This window comes from Palaemon carinicauda, chromosome 5 (genome assembly GCF_036898095.1).
Source record: "Palaemon carinicauda isolate YSFRI2023 chromosome 5, ASM3689809v2, whole genome shotgun sequence".
Taxonomy (NCBI): Eukaryota; Metazoa; Arthropoda; class Malacostraca; order Decapoda; family Palaemonidae; genus Palaemon; species Palaemon carinicauda.
This window is the reverse complement of record NC_090729.1, coordinates 133942596-133967786: the sequence shown is the minus strand read 5'-3', so window position 1 is coordinate 133967786 and position 25191 is coordinate 133942596. Positions and strand designations below refer to the sequence as shown.

Here is a 25191-nt window from a genome sequence, read left to right as displayed (position 1 = left end):
GATAATTGTCCTCTCCTGCCGTTGATTATGGATAAACATAAAAACACACCAATAAAATTAACAAAATATTGCGAGTCTGAACTGGGTAACAGCTATTCCCTTGTGTCTGTTGTATCCGTCGGCCTGGCTACAAGTCTCTGCACATACAGGTTCTTCAAGTTGCTCATCCTCTAGGTCCAAAAATGTTTGAAAATATTCTTTGACCACATGTCCAGAGTTCTGGGGTGTTTGATCTTAAGAGGTCCTACTGTACAGTATGTGGGATCCACAGCAGGCTTACTAATAAATCTGCCAAACACCCTTGCTCACCAGAAACCCTATGCAAATCAACAAACCTCTTTCATTGGGGAGGGAATAGTCATAACACATATACAAATCTATACAGAAAAAGAAAAGAATAAAAGCGTGCTGATGGTGCTCATACAACGCCCGTACTAGCTGTGGCTATAAACAAAAGTGGCTGGTCTTTGACAGCAAGATAGGTAGGGTTGTGGTGGCCGATGTGGTAACGTGATCGCCAGACTGGGGTTCAAGTCCCACTCACACTCATTAGTTCCTTTGGTGGCTGCAGTCTCACTATCCTTGTGAGCTAAGGATGGTGGGGGGGGGGGGGGGTTTGAAGAAGCCTATAGATCTATCTGCCAAGTCATCAGCATCCATTGCTTGGCCCTCCTTGTTCCTAGCTTAGGTGGAGAGGGGGCTTGGGTACTGATCAGTTGTATATACGGTCAGTCTCTAAGGCACTGTCGTGCTTGATAGGGCACTGTCACTGTCCCTTGCCTCTGCCATTCATGAGTGAACTTTAAACCTAAACATCCAATTGTTTACTACCTCATTAATGAACCAAGTACAAAAGGTGTGTATACTTGTAGGAACAAATACAGATTAGGATAGTTAATTGAGGAAAATTACTGTATACAAAATGCCTTGTTTATGGGGTACGGAGCAGGCTCCACAGCAGGGTCTTCACTATTTATCCAGAACCCCAAAAATTACTTAAGTTGTGGCACTATTACAATACTCCGTATTTAGTGTCAACTGACTTGAAAGAAAAATTCCCTGTGAATAAACAAAACATGCAACTAAATATTGATCTTCCACTTACTTAAACAATTTTCAGAGCAGAATTCTCTAGTCTCCCAAGAATATTGTCCACTTCTTGGTAGCGTAGTTAAATCTTTATGACACATGCCACAGAGTTTCTCAAAGATAAGACGTGGTTTTTCTACACACTCAGTAGGTTTAAGGTTGTTCAAAAAGTTATTACGACAATCGCTGCTACATATGAAAGAGAAAGTACCAAGCTCTCCCTTTTTGGTAATACGGAAGTCACATTTTACTTTCTGAAAAAAAAAAAATAACCATTATCATGAGAAAAAAAAAGTGGTATAAGCTTAATGTCATAATTAAGCAATATCTGTTGGATCTTGGTTCCAATCAGGATTGCAACTACTAATAAACCATAAATGTATAATAATTTTTTTTCAACAATAAACCTTTGTAAGTGTCATATTACTAAAATTAAATTAATTTAGTTAAAATATAACTTCTATAAAAATATTCATGACTTCTAGATAAATTTTCTAACTACAGTACAAATTTTCATTAACCCTATTTCTACTCGCCCAACCTATTGAGCTAAGATCCACACCAAAATGGGGATCTCTTACACTGCTTTGGCATTCACAACTAAAACACGTGCCAACATGAGTTCAAGTGTACCCTTTTCAATCTTAGATAAATGGTCTACACTAAACATTTGTAAAACTATTAGTTTATTTAAAAATAAAAAAATCTAGAATATTTTGTATGTTTCCTACTACTGTATACTAACCACACCTTTAGTAGGAGTATATCTTCAGGTAATCTGCAATGGCTAATAAACTTTTTAATGAGGTAAACATTTGCCTGTAGGGTGCAGGGTAGGAGGGCAACCCTCACTTTGACCTTGGACTTGTAGAATGTTTGAGGAGGACAGTGTATAAAGGTCTCAGGTTTGCATACATAGAAAAATACAAATTACTCTTAAAATTTGAGATTTGTTCATAATACAGACCCCTGACCTTTAATAGGAGACTCATCCTTAGGATGGCTGAAGTCCCTTAAAACAAACTGGATGGTTAACTGACCCGAGAAATATCTTTGCACTCTAGCCATGTAAAAAAAGCAAAATTCATGACTCCTGTCAACCACATAACTACCCGAGGATGAAATGTTGCAGGTGTTAGGCAAGGTCTCCGCCAGAAACCAGAGGACGGTCAAATAAAATATTTACAGGGATATGAAATCCGAATGTATGAATACTATAAGATCAATGGAAGTGCATATATTCAGTCAAACTAGAGGATGGGGGAGATACTTCTGTAAGAACCAAATTGTAAAAAAAAAAAAGTCCAGGAGCATAATGGGCAGGACCGCTGCCTCCATGAGTAGGAAAGGAAAAAAAATGGCCAGCCATGCTTACCTTTCATTTTTAGTCTTAGGTCACGACTGCTATCTTAGACAAGACATTTCTTGTCCTGTGAGGGAGCTGGACTTGCTATACAATCTGTTGAGCATCTACCACGGGTCCAAAGGAGAATGTGTCTAGGGACTTTTGGATATAGTCCTGTTGGTAGTGAGCAGTGAAAGTTGTCAGCAACTTACAGACTTCTGCTTTAAGCACTTACGGCTCAGACAGAGGCTTCTTGAAGGCTAGGGTGCAGCATATACTTCTGACTTTGTAAGCCTGCACTCTGTAATGTATCCCAAAGTTGGGTAAGCAGGTGTCCGATGGTCTCATGAAGCTAGCAGTGTATTCTTTGAAATTTGCTGTTACCCTCCCAGTACAGACAAAAAACCTGTGATGCCCATGTCTGTAGCACTCAATTCTCTTGAGGTAGCACCATCACAGGACAGAGAAGCATGACATCCCATTTCCTACTAGCATCTAGGTGATAGGTGAAAGATGGAAAATTCATGGGCTAGTGAACCCTGGGATTTTGGGTCTTAGCCACTGACTCCAAAAACGAGACCATTTAGAATCCCTAAGAATGACTCATACCACACAAGATACCACGCAGTTCGCCTACTTTCTTTTCCGAAGCAAAAGAAAGGATTAAACTTGTCTTGAGTGTCAGATCCCTATCTGAAGCTGTCCTCAAAAGTTTGTATGGCATATGCTTAAGAGAGCTCAGAACCCTCATGACATCCCAAAATGGAGGTCTGACTTCTCTGCCAGGGCAAAACTACTTGAAGCTCCTCAGTAAAATTCCCACAAAGAGGAGAAGTCAAAGGTCTTCATCCTAAAAACATAGCTTAAGGTTATGAGATATCCTTTTACACCAGAGATTGAGCAGTTTCTCTTGGCATAAGTAGACAAGGAAATCTGCTCTCAACTGAAAAGAGGCTCTGACCTGAGAAGTATCCCATCTACGACACCAATCACAGAAGATGGCCCTCTTTCCCAGGTGGACATATGTAGATCTTCACACATATCCCGACTTCCAATGGCGTGCCTCGCAAAAAAGATGCTGGACATTCGTTACCTGTGAAGTGACATGCATGCCACTGACCTGTAGCAATCTTTGGTGAACACAAATAAAGAACAATATACCCACCCATATCCAGTATATACAGGTTAATCTTCACAGAACTCTTCATCATCATCATCAACTCCTTTTATGACTATTGACGCAAAGGGCCTCGGTTAGATATCGCCTGTCGTCTGTATCTTGAGCTTTTAAATCAATACTTCTCCATTATCATCTACTTCACGCACACTTTATAGTCCTCAGCCATGTAGGCCTCGATCTTAAACTCTTCTAGTGCCTTGTGGAGTCCAGATAAAAGTTTGGTTAACTAATCTCTCATGGGGAGTGCAAAGAGCATGCCCAAACCATCTTTATCTACCCCTCACCATAATCTCATCTACATATGACACTCGAGTAATCTCTCTTATACTCTCATTACCAATGCTGTCTGGCCATTCAACTCCCAATATTCTTCTGCGGGCTTTGTTCTCAAATATAATAAATCTGACTGATATATTTTCATTGTCATACCACAACTCATGCCCATACAGTAACACTGATCTCACTTAACTGATATACTGTATAGCCTGACTTATATACAGTATGTAATTTCAGACTAATTAATTTCCAAATTTTACGAAACCAAGCCACTGTCTGATTTGCTTTTTTCAATCTTTCATTAAACTCAAATTCTAAAGATCCTGCATTGGAGATCATAGTTCCTAAATATTTAAATGATTCCAACTCATTAATCCTTTCTCCTTCCAATGATATTTCCTCTTCCATTGCACATTCCCTTCTCATTACCTGTCTTTCTTCTATTGATCTCAAGCTCAACATCATGTGATATTTCATGCATTCTACTAAGCAAGCTTTACAAGTCCTGTGGTCTTGTGCTAATACAGACACCATCATCAGCATACTCTAGTCAGCAAGTTTCTTGTTACCAATCCAGTCCAATCCTTCTCCATCATCCCCAACAGCACTTTGCATTACAAAATCCATGAGGAGGATAAACATAGGTGACAACACATTCCCTTGGAGTACTCCACTGTTCACTGGAAATTCATTTGATCGGACTCCACTAACATTAACTTTGCACTTGCTATGCTCATGAACAGACTTAATCAAATTTACATATTTAAGAAGAACTCCATCATAAAGGACTCTCTATACAATGGGGCAGTATACACTATCAAAGGTTTTTTCATAGTTCACAAAGGCCATCAAAAGTGAATTTCTATATTCTACACATTGCTGTACAACATGACTTAAAATGGAAATTTGGTCAGTACAACTTCTACCTTCTCTAAATCCTCCTTGTTCATCTCTCATCTCTTTCTCTCTAGTCTCTTTAGAATGAGCATACTATATATTTTCATGACTACTAATTTAAGTGTGATACCTCAGTAATTTTTTAAATCAGTCAGATCTCCTTTTTTTTTGCCATTTTCATTACCACTCCTAGCTCCCATTTATCAGGTTATGCCTCTTCATGCCACATTCTACAAAATAATCTTATAAGTATTCAGGGAATAAGTATTTTGGCCAGTATCCTCTTGGTAGATATTCCCTCATATCCAGGGGCTTTCCATCTCCAAGTTTTTTTAATAATAGCTTCGGCTTCAAAAACACTGAATACATTCATGGGCCCATTAAGGTCTTCCTCAGCTTTGGGTATATCAATCAAATTATTTCCTTCATATCTCCTATTCATGACCTCACTAAAGTGTTCCATACAACGTTGCCTTTCTTCCTCTTCTGCTATGACAGATCCATCTCTCTTTTTAATGGGTAAATGCTTCTTCTTTGACCCAGTCGAGACTTCATTAATTATTCTATGAGCAATTCTTACACCATAGCCGCTCCCTGACTTCACAGCTTTGTCAGCCTCATTTGCTTTCCTGTCTAAATATTCTCTCGTGTCATCCCTGGCTTTTCTTTTGACTTCACTATCATTATTATTATTATTATTATTATTATTATTATTATTATTATTATTATTATTATTATTATCATTGTTATTGTTATTATTATTATCAAATGCTAAGCTACAACCCTAGTTGGAAAAGCAGGATGCTATAAGCCCAGGGGCTCCAACAGGGAAAATAGCCCAGTGAGGAAAGGAAACAAGAAAAAATATATCTTAAGAACAGTAACATTAAAACAAATATTTCCCATATAAACTATAAAAACTTTGACAAAACAAGAGGAAGAGAAATTAGATAGAACAGTGTGCCCGATTGTACCCTCAAGCAAGAGAACTCTAACCCAAAACAGTGGAAGACTATGGTACAGAGGCTATGGCACTACCCAAGAATAGAGAACAATGGTTTGATTTTGGAGTGTTCTTCTCCTAGAAGAGCTGCTTACCATAGCTAAAGTCTCTCTTCTACCCTTACCAAGAGGAAAATAGCAACTGAAGAGTCAGTGTTGTAGTTAACCCCTTGGGTGAAGAAGAATTGATTGGTAATCTCAGTGCTGTCAGGTGTATGAGGACAGAAAAAAATCTGTAAGGAATAGGCCAGACTATTCGGTGTCTGAGTAGGCAAAGGGAAAGAACCGTGATCAGAGAGAAGGCTCCAATGTAGTACTGTCTGGCTAGTCAAAGGACCCCATAATACTCTAGCGGTAGTATCTCAACGGGCGGCTGGTGCCCTGGCCGCCTACTACCTATATCAATACTGGAATACTTAGCATGCACTACCTTGTAATTTTCATTACTCCCTTGAAAACTTTCAACAATCAATTTCTGTCTGTCTCCTTGATAGTATCCGATATATCATTTGTTAACCATGGCTTTCTCCTTGTAACTGCAAGTCCCAAAATTTCACTACCAACTGACTGATATATGCTCTTAATATCACACCATTCTTCATTAATTGTCTGCTCTTCATCTCTAAAAATTCTCCAAGACTGAAAATTGATTCCTACATTCAATTGCAAAGGTTTCTGTGCTCATCTTCAAGAAGCTTAGGTGTATCAAACCTAGGTATTCTATCTACATATTTGTTGGAAACTGTTAATTTCAATTTCAGAGTGGTAATGAGGAGCTGGTGATCACTACCAATATCTGCACCTCTTTAAGATCTTATATTTCTCAGAGTCCTCCTTCTCTCTTTATTAATGGCTATGTGATCTATTTGATTTTTGTAATTGCCACATGGTGAAGTCCATGTATATTTGTGGATGTCCTTGTGCTGGAAAAGGGTACCTCTAATAACAAGATTGTTTCACAGAACTTTTAGGTTTAACAAATACACAAACTAAACCAAAATTCATCAACAAGAAACAACCTGCTTAACAAATTAACCAATACCACCTGGGAAATATCCAAAAACTTGCAAGAAAACAGCTCAAGCAGTCTGCTATTCTACTACAGAATATTGCTGACCAGTGAGGGAAAGATTGTGCCATGCAAATAAAGTGATTAATAGGGCCTGTCACAAAATCACTGACACAATAAAGGCAACACCCTTACCATCTCTTTACAAACTGGTCAGTATTGCACCACCTCAAATTCAACGATATATGTTATTACCAAAAATGAAAGGGTTAAACAGATAAAGGACAGCGTCTAAAATTAAGAAAAAGCTTCATGGCCATGGAGGGACCTGAACATCTGAGCATGTTGCCTACATAATGATGGAATAAAGGTAGAGTAACTGTAATTCAACCAATGAAGCACTACCTGACCCTAGCGAACACCTACCTTGTGGAGCATCCCTCAACTGATAATATTGGAGCACCTTAAATGCAGCAACAGAAGATAGATTTCAGAAGTAGGGATATGTTATCAATGCTAATCAGTAGAACTTCAAAAGTTCAAAGTTGGAGCAAATGCTTTTTTGTTGACCAGGCAGACATGAGTCTTTTTATAGTTTATATATGACATATTTGTTTTTGACATTGTTAATAGTTTATATATGACATATCTGTTATGACGTTGTTACTTTTTTTAGAATGATTTATTGTTAATTTGTTCTCTTCAGTTATTCATTTCCTTATTTCCTTTCCTCACTGGGCTATTTTTCCTTATTGGAGCCCCTGGGCTTATAGCATCTTGCTTTTCCAATTAGGGTTGTAGCTTGGATAATAATAATAATAATAATAATAATAATAATAATAATAATAATAATAATAATAATAATAATAATAATAATAATTGCCCTAGTGATGAATCGGCCTGGACTATGGAACAGATCCTCTAATACTGCCAACTGGGACCTACATATTCTGATGTAGTTCTACAGAAAGCAAATGACAGAGCCATCCATTGGATGCATGAGTGGTGCAATAAAATTTGATGATGATGTTCTTTGGTGAAAATGCCAGTGAGTTACAAGTTTCTCCAGCTACAAAAAATGTCTAAAGACATTAAAACCATTGAGCTGGAAGCTGTCGAATGATAAGAAAGTTTTTTTACCACTCTGAGTTTGTTGATGTAATCATATGATGGGAAGACTCCTGCTACTACAGTCTATCAATATTCCCAGGTACTCCATCCATCTCTTGGGCATAAGACTTAAAATTCTTCTGAATGACCACAATCCCTTATTGTGGCAAAAGGAAAGACGTCTGTCTCGATCCAGGAGCAACTGCTCCCTTAAGGACGACTTGATCAAACAATCATCGAGATACCACAACAAGCAGATCCCATTCGAGTGGACCCTAGCTAAGACCAGTTTGAACACTTAGGAAGCTATACAAAATAAGAAGCAGAGGACTTTGAATTCGTAGAAGACTCCCTTGAGGACAAAGCAGAGGACTTTGAATTAGTAGAAGATTCCTTTGAGGACAAAGCAGAGGTACTGTTTGCTCATTGTTAGATCAATATTAAAAAATACACGTCAATGAGATATGACAAATTCGGAGATAATTTGTATTTTTCCTAACCATACAAACCTTACCTATTTACATAGGGTTTACTTTCGGCGTAGCTGAAATTGACGAGCCATTAGATTTTAACGAGGGTTTACTACCCCCGCGCTAGTTAGCAGAGGTAGGGGAGGGGTAGCTTGCTAACCCTCCCCCCTCACACACCAGTGAAATATCTCACTTCACTTAGAGGTAGGATTTGACTTGGGGGACAGGGCTGGCGGGCAAATATGTGTAAATAGCTAAGGTTTGTATGATTAGGAAAAATACAAATTATCTCCGAATTTTTCATTTGTTCTGTAACCGAAATACAAACCACGCTATTTACATAGGGTGACTTACCCCTTAGGAAGGGTGGAAAGTCCCCAGCCATACTGGCTTTGGCTTACCCGGGGACTCAGAATCCAAGTGAGTCGCACTCGAGAAAAGGAGTCCCTAAACCTCACAAGTTCCTTGCTCCGCAAGGAAACGTGTGGCCTACATAAGCTTGTGTGTGAAGGAAGAAAGTGTGACCCGTCCTGGGCAGTTGACCTGGAGTTCTAGACGGAACTCTGGGTTAGGACGTTCCCAATACCACCTCGTCAGGGTATGGGGGACGCGACAGTATTGTTTCAATACTTGGAACACAAGGAAGCATGGTTTACCTGCAGAGGTTTGAGGTCAGCTATGCAGAGACCAGGATGCTGCTTTCCCCAGTAGAGGGGAGGATGAAAAAAGAAGTAAGGGCCAGACATACTTCTTCCGTTCATGCAGTCTAAAACCTGGTAACAATGCCCTCAACCTTCTGCTACCTGTCCAAAAAGGAGCCTGAGATTAGACAAGCTGTTGTGTAGCCACCACAGAGCGATAGAAACGTATCGGTACCCCTGTAGGTCACGTCCTGCAGGAAGTGGGCTGCGAAGGTCAATAGACGCATCCAGACTCCAGCTTGTAGCACCTGCGTCACAGAGTCGTTCCTCCTGAAGGCGAGGGACGTTGCGATGTATTCGACATCGTGGGCTGTAGGGCGACGAGACGGGGGAGGGTCTGGATACAGGTCGAGATGAATGCCCTTGTATCCGGGCTGAAAGGGCATACTGGTGACTCTCCCCTGCGTCCTTCCTGTGCTCCCAAACCGGCATTGCAGGTGAGGACAAACTGCAGCTGTTCTTAAAGATAACCCCTCGGTTCCTTTACTGGCAAGAAGGAGAAGGTCTGGCTCATCTGATACAGAACGGAGACTCGAAATCTTGAAGGAGTCGAACCGAAGGTCCGGGACTCCAAGATTCTGAATCTAGAAAACAACTCAGGAGCGAACCTGAATGTTACCTCCCCCTATTCTCTTGAAAGGGCGGAGTCGTACGAGACCATGAAGATTGCTTACACACACACACACTGACCGAGGCCAGAGAGCGAGTAGGAGCACCGTCTTCCAAGACGGACGACGATCAGAGGCCTGACGTAATGGTTCGCAAGAAGATCTCTGTTTAAGAGTTCGAACCACGCTCCATGGAGGAGGTCTCACTCCGACTGGGGGCAGGTACGTTCGTAGCTTTGCATGAGCGAAGAAAGATCCAGCGGGAAGGCAAAAGTCTATTCCTTTCAGCCTGAAGGCCAGGGAAAGGCTAAGCGATAGGCTTCACTGCCGAGAGCGGAAACGAGTTTCCTTCCGCCGATAAGTAATAACTCCGTTATTGCTGGAGTAGAGGCATCAAGGGAAGAGGAACCTCTTCCACAACACCAACCACAGAAGACTCTCCACTTCGCCTGGTAGACCCCTGCGGATGACTATCGCAGGTGACGCGACCTCCGTTCCGTGACTCTTTGTAAGGAGGTGGTGTAGTGTCTCTAGGCGCGGAGCCGAAGCGATGTTACGGCTTGTGAAAGATGTTGCAGTGTGGTTGTTTGAGTAGCCTGTGTCGTGGAAGAAGCTCTCCCGGGAGTTCCGTCAGGGGATGCAGAAGGTCCGGAAACTGTTCTGCGTATAGTCGCAGCAGAGCTCTCAGGGCCATCGAAAGGTTGATCGACAAACTGGTCTCGTTGAGACCCCTTCTCAACAGACAACAATGGAGGGAAGACGTAGGCATTGATGCTGTCCCATCGTCACCAGAAAGCATCTTGCCAAAAAGTCTTGGGGTCTGAGACTGGGGGTAAGAACAGCGGTAGCTTGAAGTTCCAGGCAAGGACTTGCTGGTTACTAGAGGCCAAAGACCCCCAGGTACTCTCTATCTGTGAGGCTCAGCTCAGATTGTCGGAGAGAACAACCCTCTGCCCGGAATGAGCGAGCCAATAGTGGTACTGAGTGGACTTCGGATCATCTCAGTATCTCTACTGCAAGATGCGAAAGTATGAAAATGTACCTCCCTGCTAGTTGGAATACGCCAGTACCATGGAGTTGTCGCGCACGGAGCGACTCGGCAGGATCTGTAGGATCTGTAGAAGGGCCAGACTACGGCCTCTAAGCCTACCTGAATGATGTGGAGGTACCCTTCAGGTCCTGACCATTGACCTGAACCAGAACATGGGGACCTCCCCCCCCCTTTTTTTTCTTTGACGAGTCCGAGAACAGCATCAAATGCGGGGAGAGGACGAGAAGATCCACTCCCATGCAAGAGGTTTCCATAGGTCAACCCCCATTGCAGGTCTAATCGTTCCGCTGGTCCCATAGGGGCCAGAAAGTCCAGTTAATCGTTGCTTTGATTCCACCGGAACTTGGGCCGTCTAACAAAGAACTTATCCTGAGGCGACCGTTCGGGACTTAGACGGGTCAATGAGGAAAGGAGACCCAGGAAACGTCCCAAGATAGGGCTGAAAGCTCTCCTTGACCGAAAAAAGATTCTGCGACTCTCCTCTGCCTTGCCACAGTCAACTGAAGGGAAAGGCTCGGAGAAGGAGACAATATCATGGCTAGATATTCCAGATGTTGAGGTAGAAGTAGAGAAGGCTCCTTGCGAATTACCATGATCCCTCGATCTTGGTAAAGTCCCGGAAGCTTGTCTCGGTGTTGAAGAAGGTCGAACCCGAGACTACCGGAGTTGGCCAGACCTCCAAAAAGCGAAGGAGGCGGACGCCTGCCCCTGAGTGGCCATGAGGAAAGCAGGGAGAGTTCTCTGGTGAAAGCCTGCGATGCTGCGGCGGGATCGCCACACAGCATCTTAAACAAGTACATCTGTAGTCTAGGCTGAATTCCAAGTGCCCCCTGGAAGATGGATGGAATGGGACCTGGAAGTACCCATCCTACCGATCCAGGGCATAAGGAGTCTTGTGGTTTCGCTACCAGTCTGATCGACTCTCCTGTTCCACACTGGACGAAGATTGTTCGACAAACTTGATCAGAGCTGAGAGGTCGACGATGGAACTCCCGTCTCAGATGCTTTCCAACAAGAAAGGATCGACTGAAGAAGCCGAGGAAGAAGCCGTCAACGACCTTATGGAGGACATTCTCCTAAAACATGGCTCCCTCTGCCCAACGGGCAAACCTCTTGCTGACTCCATGACATAGAGGCTCAGCGACACTGGAAACGCTGTCGGTGGAGGAGAGATGTTCAGAGCGAGGCGCGATATCCTTGGCTGATCACGGAGATCGTGCAGGAATTCTAGAGTTTGTGAACTCGGCCGCTCCCTCTGGATTATGCCTCCCCAGGAGAACCTCCCGTCCTACCTGTCCTTGACAGGAGGGGACCGCTATTGTACACCTTGTCTTGTCTGCCGTAGCCGGTTCCGATAACCTAGGCTGTATGAAGAAGAGTCGGAGGCTTGCAGGGTCTGGAAGTAAGAGCCTTGGAGGAGTGAAAACGGGATTCGATTTCCTCCGCACAACAGCTGTCCATTTCTCTGCCCTTGGGCTCAAACAAGCTCTTCCCAAGGATGGAAGAGTGTCTGAGCTTGTCGACATCCACGGATGGGACTCCCGAGAGGAAGCCCTCGGTCACTGCGTCTAGATGCTCCAACATCGAGTTTGCCTGCAAGTTCGAAACTTGCCGACGGAACGCAAAGGTGCTTGAGCCCGAGAGAAGGAAAGTGCCCGTGATCTTCCTAAAGCTTCCTTGTACAAAACCTTGGGTCGCAACCAGGGAGGGAAAGGCCTGGTAAGCCCTTTCCACGAAAAGGAGAAGAGGAAGGGCTAACTCAGTCACCCCCTGCCCGGCGGAGAAATCTCGAAAGAAAAACTCCCTGGCAAGACTGTCATGGGTAGATAGAATAATATAGGAAAGAATGTTAAAACACGCGATTTTTCTACTCTTAGAGAAGCAGAGAGAGAGAGAGATAAGGTCCCGCTTTTGTTTATTGAAGCTGTCATCGTCGAGTTATGTGCCTAGGTTGGAGGTCTTTGAGCACAACGAGTCCCTGTCTATAGAGCACCAAGGAACCCATAGGACAAGAATAACAGTGCGTCGCCGAAAGATATACATTAGCTGAAGGAGTCAACGTTATGGAATTTGATTACACCAGCAGAGCATTCGCCTACGTGTTATCAGCGGTTTCAAGGAACACCAATGAGGATGAAGAAACGAGAAAATTTCCTTAAATGGACCTGTCCATAGTTAACCCCTCCCATACAGGGATATATAAACTTCCAAGCGATCAAGAGAGAGAGACAGTACGAAAAAGAGACGAGGAAGAAACCCAAGAAAGAAAGAGAGAGAGAGAGAGAGGGCGAACAAGCTTGTTTAGTTCAGTGCTTCCTAAGTACTCAATCAAGAAACATTCACCTTTGACTAGTTGTAAATAAAATTATGTTTTCTTTTGCGAGTTTTCTTTCTATATTTCCTATTGATTCTAATTGGTTGTCAGTTGAAAAGTCCCCATTTCATTAATCAATTTCACAAGAATCTGGTTCGATCCCCACGAGGATGGTAACAAAGACCCTTCCAGGGAATGGCGAGGAGGAAGGGCTAACCCAGGTTCTGGAGAGAAGAATGTTGCTCAGACCTCCCTGAAGATTCTTCCTGCTCTTGCACGTGCCATGCTCTGCGTTTACGGGGTGAAGACCATGTTCTGGAAATACGCGCTCCAGAAGACTCGCCAGGTTGCCCGTGTTGCGAAACCCAGACGGGAATCACGGTCGCAATCGCCCTGGCGCTCGCGCGACAAACAATGGTTCGCGCGTGGGCGAAAGTGGAAGTGCCTGTGCGCGGGCACGCAGGTGAAAGTGCGCGAGGGAGCGCAGAAGGAGGGCGAGCGTGGTTGGAAGGGCGAGAGCTGGCGATCGGAATCCAATAGTGCGCAGGCGAGCGATGACGCGTAGGCAAGCGATAACGCGTAGAAGAGCGACGGCGTGTTGGCGAGCGATAGCTTACTGACAGGAATCGCGCTGGTGCTCGCGCAATGGAACTCCGTTGATTCGCTCGCGGGTGAACATGGGTGCGCATGTGCGCGGGCATGTGGTCGCGTGGTTGCGAGGGCGAGCGCAGGCAGCCGGGAAACCAATGGCGCGTAGGGGGACGATGGCACGTTGACGAGCGATGGCGCGTCTTGGCGAGCGATGGCCCGTAGGGGAGTGAAGGCGCGTTGGCAAGCGATGGCACGTTGGCTAGCGGTGGTGTGTTAAAAATGCTAGCGCGCAGGCGAAGAATCGCACGGGCGCGTAGGAGATCGCCGACGCGTAAGAGACTAGAGAAGGTTGATGGCGAGAAGGCGACAGGAAAACTTCTTGCCTGCGCCCAGGTCTGATAGATCGTGGGCGAGAGGGCGAACGTTAGCGCGCATCGTGCTAACCAGAGGGCGCGCAGGTGCATCAGGAAGGAGAGCACTGATGCGAGCTGTCAAGCAGGCGATCCTGGGCGTTTAGGAAAACCGTTGGCGCCCATTGGCGCATAGCAGGAGGGAGAGAGAGAGAGAGAGAGAGAGAGAGAGAGAGAGAGAGAGAGAGAGAGAGAGAGCGTAGTCAAACTCGATCGCGACCCATGAAATTACACCGTGGTGGCCTAACTGCCAAGGGCTCCACGGAGATATCGTACACTACACACACAAGCACGAACTCTGAAAAGGAAACTTACTGATTTCTATACATAAATATGAAAATATGTTTACATATTTATTGAGTACTGTATAAGAAAAGTAAGTGATTAACCCTTTTACCCCCAGGCTCTTTGGAAATTTCCAACCCTTAACCCCCAAGGGGTTATTTTTTCCCAGCACATTTTGCAGTATATTTTTTTTAAATTGCTCTAACAGCCTTAATTTTTGTCATGGAGAGGTCAGGTTGGTCTCATTCTCTTGGAAAAGGCCTGAATTTTTTCAGATTATCAAAAATATGGAGAAAAAAAAAATTTTATAGCATTTTTTTGCAAGGACGTACCGGTACGTCCATGAGGGTAAAGGGATGGGTTTTGTGAAACGTACCAGTATGTCCTTTGGGGGTAAAAGGGTTAAGTAAAGATAAAACAAATAATGGCTGCCAAGTGAGGACAAAGACAGGCATGACCGTACATCGTCCGAGCCATAAGTGAAGTGAGACATTTCACCGGTGTGTGAGGGGGGAAGGGGTAGCAAGCTACCCCTCCCCCTGCTAACTAGCGCGGGGTAGTAAACCCTCGTTAAAATCTAATGGCTCGTCAATTTCAGCTACGCCGAAAGTAAACCCTATGTAAATAGCGTGGTTTGTATTTCGGTTACGGAACAAACTTAACTTGGAAGATACTCCACAGCGTTAGAAGGAACCGAAAATTATTTGAAATCCGAGACACAGCTGCACAACCTGTATTCTCTACCTCTGAGGACGAAGAGCCACTAGGGGCCTTGGTTTTTGCAGAGCAGGAGGGAGAGTGACATTGAACAGTCCAAAGGAACATTCATGGAACAAATAACTTATCTTATTTGTTTGAAAATTAACGTTAACTGAAATTACTCAATACAAGATTCCTATAAAAACATACAGTACAGAATCAACAAAATAGTTTTGTGTACTGAAGTTTATAGCTTACCTTCCCACATTCTATGCAAACTCTTGGCATAGTAAGAATACTGCGAAGAATATGGTATACAATTGTTTGACCAGAGGCGTCTTTAACTCCCGTTTCTTTCGCTACCTCCTGTTTATATAAAAAATGGGGGAGATTAATTATCAGTACATCAATAAATTTCTTTTAACTATTACATGCTAAAGGGTAATATAAATAAAATGTAAGTTCCTTCATTTTAAGTTCTGAGGTTGTGTTAAACTAGTATGTTACTGCTACATACTGAAGATGCATAACCTTCAGTACGTAGCGGTAACGTACTTTTTTTACACAACCTCAGAGATTAAAATGAAGGGCCTGTAGGACCAGCCTGAACAATTCAGTTTAATCATTATTATAAAATGTTAGGTCAAGGCCATTAAGTGACATTTCTAGACAATCATTTTAAAAATAAGTTGAAAGGAGGTGACAATTAGATGATTGAAAGACATATACATTAAAAATCGACAGTGAACTGTTCTTGAATAATCAACAGCACTTGTACCCAACAAGTGTATTGATGATGATCAATGGTAATTGAAACATTTAAAAACAAATTATCATCATGATTTAGCCCTGAAAGGTTGTTTCTCTAACTCTCCCCATTCAAGAAAAATACAATTAGTACTAGTACTTACTGAAACGGCGCTACTAATACGAAGTTTAGGCCCAGAAGCATCATTCACTTTCTCATTATCATCTTTGGAGGCCAAACTTTCAGCACTCACAATTTTGATGCCAGACTCCTCTGAAGTTTCCAAGTTAGCATTATCTGATTTTTCCATGTCTACATCTTCACCAGCATCTACATTATCTTTATTTGGATCCTCTGGACTAATTGGATCAATCAGCGTAGTCACAGATGCAATCTGAATATTAGAAAACATATCTCTATCCTCATCCATGGCAAGACCAGTGATACAATCTTCACCACCAACAACATTGGAGATACGTAAAGGTAATCCTCCAGCATCCGGGTCGAAAAACATATCTTTGTGTTCAACAATTTCTCCAATAGCTCCAAACGCTTCTGGATTAGGAACAAGGGAACCACTCTTCAAAGGATGTGCATCACTCCCTACTTCAGCAGCTTCGTTTTCAGACGTATCAACTAGTGAAGCTAGAGATCGTAATTTTAAACCTTTAGAGTTTCCTTCCCCTGAACTATCTTTCGAACTGTCTTCAGCTGCATTTTCCTTCGAGTTATCTTCAGTAGCAGAGTCTTTCAAACTATCATCAGCTGGTGTGTCTTTTGAAGCTTCTTCACTAGTAGAGCCTTCATTATCTTTGCTATCTTTATCAGCAGATTGCTTTTTTGGATTCTTAGCATCATAATCTTCCAGGTCAATAAATTCTGCTGGCTTTTTATAAACAGGTATCTCTTCAATGTCATTTCCTCCCTCTTTGTTCACCTTTTCAGCCGCATCATCACTTGTAGCTTCGCCCTTCTTACTATCAGATGCCTCCTCTTCACCTTCTGGCAAATCTGAGCCAGCTTTATCCATAGTTTTATCTGATTCTGCACTATCTTCCTTACTACCAGACGGATGAGAATCTTCACAATCCATTGGAGTTTCGTCATCTTTTACACCACCATCTTCCTTTCCCTCACTTTCCCCACCTTCAGTCACATCTACAGAACTCTCTTTTCTCTTCTCTGAGCTATCTGGGCCTAAATCTGAAGTATCTGCAGATTGGGAGATATTGTCTTCCTTTGTATCATCTTTGACATCAACTTCTTTGTCACCTTTGTTATCACCTTCTTTGTCACCTTTGTCATCTGAAACTCCCTCACTTCTCTGTGGACTTGAACTACAATCATTGCTGTTTACTTCATGATTTACTTCCCTTTCAGTCTCACTGCATTTCTCAGTCTTTTCCGTATCACTGGCATTATTCACAGCCTCTGTTTCTGTATTCAAGGTATTTGAATCAATGTTTTTGCTCTTAGTTCCAATTTTATTGCTGTCATCATCATTAACATTTTTGCTGTCAATATCATTTTCTTCGGAAACCGCTCCTTCAGCATTCTTTTCTGGGTGGTCTACCTCCATACTTTCTGACTGGGGTTCATCCATGACTTTGAAGTCTTTTAGGCCCCGATTACCTGCAAAAGTAAAAGTTGTGTAAATACCACATCACATACTGTATTCAATTTATTACAAGCGCCTTAATCATGTTTTGACAAATAGGGTATTAAGGCTTTGACAACTATTTGGAATTTCAAACGCCAAATATTAACTGCTTCTACTAACCACTAATAAAACTCAATATTATAATATACTACCTGTAAATAAATACTTTACTTTCTAATCCACAATTTTCATACGTCTACCCAGGTATAGCAAACCAAGTCCTTTGAAATAGGGAGCATGAGTTCAGCAGAGCTGAATAGCCGTTAAATTCATGAACAAGATAGTTAACGACAGGTGGGGAGTATGGAAGACCCTCCACCTGTTGGAAGCATGTCACTTTTGACCTTCAACTCAAGATTGGGTGGGGTGGTTGAGGTGAGAAATTCAACTTTAATAGACTCAGGTTAGTAGAGCTAGGAATAAAAATCACAAATTTTAAGTAATTTGTATTTTTCCTAACAGTACTTACCTCGAACTACTTTCGTAGGAGTACTGTATCTGGGATCTCCTCCCTATCCGACCAAGAACTTTGAGTAGTTCCCCCCATATCCGCTTCCCTTGTTGGGTCGCCCCGTGGTGGATGGATACTCGTCCTGAGGCAACCCTGGGTCAAATCACGAGTGTGCTGCTACGTCAGACTCGTCAGTAAGCATATGTGAAAATACCATTCGAACTCTTGTAAGGCACCCGGGGCAGGATGGGCGGGCAATAAACCGAAAGTAGTTCGAGGTAAGTATTGTTAGGAAAAATACAAATTACTTAAAATTTGTGATTTGTTCCAACACGGAGTACTTACCTTGAACTATTTTCCTAAGAGACTTACACTTTAGGAAGCGGGGGTGGACTTAAGAGGCCGGACGACCCGCCATACTGGTACGTGATACGGGACCTAGATAGGAGGCTAGGTCCAGGGTAGGAGAGTCGGGGGAAGCATGCAAAAGCCTACTTGATTGAAGTCACCTTTATGCATAATCCAGACATGGTCTTCTACAACATCCATCTCTCACATGGGAGAAGGGAAAGGAAAAGGGGCCACAAGGGTAGTAAGGAAAAATGGGGAGAGTAAGGTGGAAACTTGTGTCGCTTGCAATTACTCCCCTCGGTTTACCCCCGGGGCTTTAGCCTTAAACTTTTGAAGGGCGGAAATGACTGATCCGATGGGGAAGGAGTCTAGGGACTTCCTCGTAGAGTCTTTCAGGTAGTGGGCCGTAAAGGTGGACTGCCTGGACCATGTGCCCGCCCTCATGATTTGACCTACTGTCATGTTCTTGTCGAATTCCAAGGAGGTGCTAAGCCCCCTAATGTCATGGGGTCGTGTCTTGCCAGGGACTGCCGACCCCTCACTGTCATAAGCCCTTTTATGATTTGCCGAAGCCAAAAGGAGACCGTGTACTTAGACACTGATTTCTACACTGGGCCTGAGGAAACAAACAGACTTTTGATGCCTGGCCGAAGTCTGGCTGTCCTGTTAAGGTACTTCCTGATAGTTCTCACTGGGCACAGGAACAAGTCTTCTGGTTTGTCTGAGTGAGGGAATGCCGGGATCGAGAATCCTTCAAACCTTGAGTCTACGATGGCTGGGTTCTGTGTTTTGGCCACCAATACAGGCAGAAACTAAAGGGCCAGGTCCTTCCACCCTCTCGAGTGTGAGACCTCAAATGACAAGTCATGGAGCTCATTCACCATCTTGTCCGAGGCCAGAGCTAGCAAGAACACTACCTTGAGGGTGAGGTCTTTATCCAGGATAACTTTGAGAGGTTCGAAGGGTGGCCTAGACCAAACTTTGAGAACCTTAGCCACATCCCACTGCAGGACCCGGGAGGTGGGGGGGGGGGGGGGGGAGGGGGCAAGATTGCTCGACACTCCTGATGAGCATGGAAAACTGAGAGGCCCACCTGGTCAATGCCTCTGAGTGAAAATACTTGTCCCAGTGCTGCTCGGCCCCTTTGATGGCTGAAATGGAAAACCCCTAGGTAGTCCCTTAGGTAGACCAGGAAGCTTGCAATCCTGTGGACCGATGCATCCAGGGGCCTCAGGTTCTGAACCGCATACCACTTCAAGAATGTGGCCCACTTGGCCTGGTAAACCCTGACCGAGGATTTCCTAAGATAACCGGACATCCTCAAGGCTGTCCTCTTCGAGTGTCCCTCCTTCCTTAGTAGACACCCGATAACCACGCGTGTAGCTGAAGGCACTGGGGGTTTTCGTGAAACCTTTGGAAGTGGGGCTGGTGTAGCCGATCTTCTCTTACCAGCAGAGGCCACGGAGGAAGGATAGCCAGGTCTTGTAGGTCCGCAAACCACTCATTCTCTGGCCACCAGGGTGCTACCAAAATCAACCTTGTATCTCTTGGCTGCCTGATCCTGTTGAGAACCTGCCTGAGAATCCCGAAGGGAGGAAAGGCATATACGTCGAATCCGTCCCATGAGCGTTGGGAGTCGTCTTCGAACTCTGCTGCTGGGTCTGGCACCGGGGAACAGAACACGGGGAACTGTGCATTGAGCCCCGTGGCAAAAAGGTCCATCACCGGTGAGCTCAACCTCTGGAGGACCTTCTGGGCTACCTGTGGGTGTAAGGACCACTCCGACCCCACTACTTGCCCTGTCTTGCCGAGGCCGTCAGCTAGAACGTTCCTTTCCCGGAATGAACCTGGCTGTGAGGCTGATGTGTTCCTTTTCGGCCCATTCCCGTATTTGAGACGTAAGGTTGGAGGACCTGGGCTACCTGTGGGTGTAGGGACCACTCCGACCCCACTACTTGCCCTGTCTTGCCGAGGCCGTCGGCTAGAACGTTCCTTTCCCGGAATGAACCTGGCTGTGAGGCTGATGTGTTCCTTTTCGGCCCATTCCCGTATTTGAGACGTAAGGTTGGAGGACCTGGGCTACCTGTGGGTGTAGGGACCACTCCGACCCCACTAATTGCCCTGTCTTGCCGAGGCCGTCGGCTAGAACGTTCCTTTCCCGGAATGAACCTGGCTGTGAGGCTGATGTGTTCCTTTTCGGCCCATTCCCGTATTTGAGACGTAAGGTTGGAGGACCTGGGCTACCTGTGGGTGTAGGGACCACTCCGACCCCACTACTTGCCCTGTCTTGCCGAGGCCGTCGGCTAGAACGTTCCTTTCCCGGAATGAACCTGGCTGTGAGGCTGATGTGTTCCTTTTCGGCCCATTCCCGTATTTGAGACGTAAGGTTGGAGGACCTGGGCTACCTGTGGGTGTAGGGACCACTCCGACCCCACTACTTGCCCTGTCTTGCCGAGGCCGTCGGCTAGAACGTTCCTTTCCCGGAATGAACCTGGCTGTGAGGCTGATGTGTTCCTTTTCGGCCCATTCCCGTATTTGAGACGTAAGGTTGGATGACCTGGGCTACCTGTGGGTGTAGGGACCACTCCGACCCCACTACTTGCCCTGTCTTGCCGAGGCCGTCGGCTAGAACGTTCCTTTCCCGGAATGAACCTGGCTGTGAGGCTGATGTGTTCCTTTTCGGCCCATTCCCGTATTTGAGACGTAAGGTTGGAGGACCTGGGCTACCTGTGGGTGTAGGGACCACTCCGACCCCACTAATTGCCCTGTCTTGCCGAGGCCGTCGGCTAGAACGTTCCTTTCCCGGAATGAACCTGGCTGTGAGGCTGATGTGTTCCTTTTCGGCCCATTCCCGTATTTGAGACGTAAGGTTGGAGGACCTGGGCTACCTGTGGGTGTAGGGACCACTCCGACCCCACTACTTGCCCTGTCTTGCCGAGGCCGTCGGCTAGAACGTTCCTTTCCCGGAATGAACCTGGCTGTGAGGCTGATGTGTTCCTTTTCGGCCCATTCCCGTATTTGAGACGTAAGGTTGGAGGACCTGGGCTACCTGTGGGTGTAGGGACCACTCCGACCCCACTACTTGCCCTGTCTTGCCGAGGCCGTCGGCTAGAACGTTCCTTTCCCGGAATGAACCTGGCTGTGAGGCTGATGTGTTCCTTTTCGGCCCATTCCCGTATTTGAGACGTAAGGTTGGATGACCTGGGCTACCTGTGGGTGTAGGGACCACTCCGACCCCACTACTTGCCCTGTCTTGCCGAGGCCGTCGGCTAGAACGTTCCTTTCCCGGAATGAACCTGACTGTGAGGCTGATGTGTTCCTTTTCGGCCCATTCCCGTATTTGAGACGTAAGGTTGCACAATCCCCTTGACCTCAATCCTCCTTGCTTCTTTATGTATGCCATCACAGTGGCGTTGTCGCCAGGGCTGGGGAGTCGGGACTCATCCGACTCCGACTCCTATAATTTTTTAGAACCGACTCAGACTCCAATTTAAAAAAAAAAATTAGAATAATTAAATATTTTTATATAATTTTCTTACTTTATGTTGCCTATTAGTCAAAATAGCATTTCATCATTACTAGCCTACTAGCCTAGTAAGTAATTGTTTTATTGGAAACATTTCACGTAATTTCTTGGATTTAGCTTTTCCAAGGTTACACGAAACTGTAATCAAAACACCCGTCATTTTGAGATGATTACATATAAATAATGACTTAATTCTAAGATTATTCATATACGGGCTGCATAAAACTATGAATCAGTAACAACTCCTACCTTTTAAATGGCTAATGGTGATTAAATGAAGAGTTAATCATGAAATAAACTTTAATGTCCAGATACTCGTGTGTGGAGAGAACAGCTGATCGCATGTATAATACTATTGTTTTGGTTTGGCTTATGGATGAGAGATGGCAGGAGCTATATATTTCCCAGTGACTGCCTTTATTCGAGAGGGTGTTAAAGAAAACGGAGGGTAATATGAAATGTTTATTGAGCGACTTTGAAAAAAGTGACTTAGGATACCAAAAGAGAATATTTCCCCAGCGCAAAAATTTCCTTTTTGAGGAGTCGCAGTCGGTGGAATTTTACCGACTTCGACTCCTCTAGTCCATAAGTTGCCCTCGACTCCGACTCCGACACCCCAGCCCTGGTTGTCGCATCTGAGTTCTACCGTGTTTCCCCGGAGACGATGGGAGAACCTTGCGAGGGCCTTTTGGCCTGCTAGTAGCTCGAACATGTTTATGTGAAGGGTCTTCTCCTCCGGGGACCACTTCCTCTCTGCTGTTTCCCCGAGCAGATGGGCTACCCACCCCTCCTTTGATACGTCTGTGAAGAGAAACACCTCTGGAGGAACGGTCGCGAATGGTAGCCCCTCAAGGCTGTCCGCCCTGTCGGATCACCAGAGGAACATGTTCCTGGAGTCCGGAGACATCTTGACTAGTCCTTGAGGAGGGGGTCCCAGTGACCAAAGGTCCTTCAGTTTCCAATAGACTGGTCTCAGCTTGAGCCTCCCCGGAGGAACCAACTTCTCCCACGAGCCTCTGCCAGTCCTTGGCTCTCATCAGCTCACCTGTTAGGAATGGTCGAATAACTTGATCCAGGTTGCTCAGCCTCTCTTGAGAGGGGAATGCCCTCCTAATTGGGAGTCCAGGATGATCCCTAGGTACGTTATCCTGGTTGTGGGGTCTAATTGGGACTTTCCCAAGTTGATGGTGATTCCTAGTACCTTGCAGAACTCCAATAGCTTCGCTCCTTGCTCCTTTAAAACTGTCTCTGAGCCTGAAAGCAGCAACCAGTCGTCTAGATACTGGATCAGCCTGATGCTCTGCTTGTGGGCCCAGGCTGATACTACGGTGACCACCCTCGTGAACACCTGAGGAGCCGTTGACAGTCCGAAGCAGCGAGTCCTGAACTGCAGAGACTGGAATCCCCACTTCACTCTGAGGAACTTCCTGCTGGAGGGATGCACGGGGATCTGAAAAGGTCGTCCTTGATGATCCAGGGACATCATGAAATTCTCCTTGAGCCAACGTATTTTGCCTAAAGGAGGACTGGGCTGGGACACTACTCCTGCGGGAGGACCGTGGGGATGCTGCCAGGAAGTGGTGCCGTAGGTGGGATGGCCACGTCCGCTGATGGTTTCCTATGGAGAGGACGGCTTGCCACTGACAGCCTGGGCTCCCGAATCCTTAATTTTGCCCACTCTCTCCATAGTTTCCGCTACCGCCTGTAGGGGGAACACGGTCTCACCCCACACCGGCGCATTCCTCCGAAACTTTGTTTCCCGTTCGGGAAGTCTACGGGAGATCCTGAAAGGACCTTGTCCCTCCTCCTTAACACCCAGTTTGTCGACTGGGTCAGGGACTTCATCGCCTTCCCTCCCGAGCGAATGAGTTCTTGTAGAAGGGCCTGATTCCCTGGTACTGACAGGTTGAGAGATAACTAGAACCCTGCCAGGGTGCATGCCCACTAGTCCAGCCAGGAGGTCACATTGACTATGTCTCGCGAGGTGTCCTCCATCATGGAGGCCACTGCTTGAGAGAAAACCCCTGGTGCAGTGAGGGATCTGTCATCTGGACTGCCCTGGTTTAACGTTGCAAAGGCTTCCTCCTACGAGCGGGGACCTGCATGACGCCCATGCTGGAACATAGAATATCTTCTGGGTCCTCAGTCCCGGCAGGATCTTGAAGGACCCTTGGACCCTTCGGGAGTTCTAATGTCCCCTCAACATATTTATCGACGAGCTTCATGACTAATGCCACGTCCAGCGCTAGGGCCAAGGATGGTTTCCGCTAGCCAGGGTTATCCACCATCCTCCCCAAACCTGAAAGCCAATCCTGCTCCGATGACGGTTCAGGCTCATCTAATCTGTGGTGATGACGGATCAGAGCCCGGACTTGTCTATAGGAGGATACACCGCCGAGGGAACCCTCGGCCGTGTCTAACAACCCCTCTACCACTTGATCCTCCGTGTCGGCTGCATCCTCGAGCCGGATGGATCCATGGGGAAGGCTGTATCCCTCACTTCTGGCTGGTCCGATGAAGAGGCTTCCTCCATCATGGGTGGAGCCGGACGGAGGTAGCCGTCACGGGTCTACCCCCCCCCCCCCCCCGGGGAAAACCGTGGGGTGTAAGTAGCCTGATATGCCAGCGGCTGCCTCCGATGCTTGGCTGAGGCTGGCGTGGCAACGGGTATGGAGGCCATGCTGCCGGGTTGAGCCAGCGGCTGCCTCCGCTGGACGGATGGAGCCGGTGACTTGCCGGGCAAAGGCAAGGTAAAGATTACGTGTGCCAACATCTGCATCCGACGGGCGGACGGAGCCAAAGAGACACTGGGCAAAGATGCGGGGGCCTCTCCAGCGGCCACTGAGGCAGGCACTGGAGCAGCAAGAGCCCTGTTCAACCCGCTAGGGGGGAAAGCCACTTTGCCTCCGTCACGGATGGAGCCGTCATGGGTCTACCCCCTCCCGGGGAAATTCGTGGGGTGTAAGTACCCTGATATGTCAGCGGACGCCTCCAATGCTTGGATGGGGCTGGCCGGGACGATGGGGCGGCTGGCTCCATCACGGTTGGAGCTGCCGGGACGGAGGTAGCCGTCATGGGTCTATCAGCAGCCGCCTCCGATGCTTAGATGGAGCTGGCCGGGACGATGGAGCGGCTGGCTCAATCACGGATGGAGCCACCGGACGTAGCCGTCGTGGGTCTACCCCCTCCCGGGGAAATCCATGGGGTGCGAGTACCCTGGTATACCTGCGGTTAACCACGAAGCCTGAATGGAGCTGCCGTGGTACCGGGTATGGATGCCATGTTGCCGGGTCGAGCCAGAGGCTGCCTCCGCTGGACGGATGGAGCCGGTGACTTGCCGGGCAACGGCAAGGTAACGTTTATGCGTGCCAACGGCTGCATCCGACAAGCGGACGGAGCCTAAGAGACACTGGGCAAG

At 45.9% G+C, this 25191-nt stretch overlaps 1 protein-coding gene across 4 annotated transcripts in view; it reads right to left on the bottom strand.

Annotated features, from left to right (window-relative positions):
- The window catches only part of woc (without children), a 119023-nt gene that overhangs the window by 79700 nt on the left and 14132 nt on the right, over positions 1 to 25191 (bottom strand). For all 4 annotated transcript variants that reach the window (XM_068374096.1, XM_068374098.1, XM_068374097.1 and 1 more), the window contains exons 2-4: positions 15949 to 17417; positions 15296 to 15403; positions 1106 to 1343 (exon numbers count right to left, since the gene is read on the bottom strand). In XM_068374096.1, coding sequence (XP_068230197.1) covers positions 1106 to 1343; positions 15296 to 15403; positions 15949 to 17388 — 1786 coding nt within the window. In that variant the 5' untranslated portion in view covers positions 17389 to 17417. The remainder of the gene's footprint in view (positions 1 to 1105; positions 1344 to 15295; positions 15404 to 15948; positions 17418 to 25191) is intronic.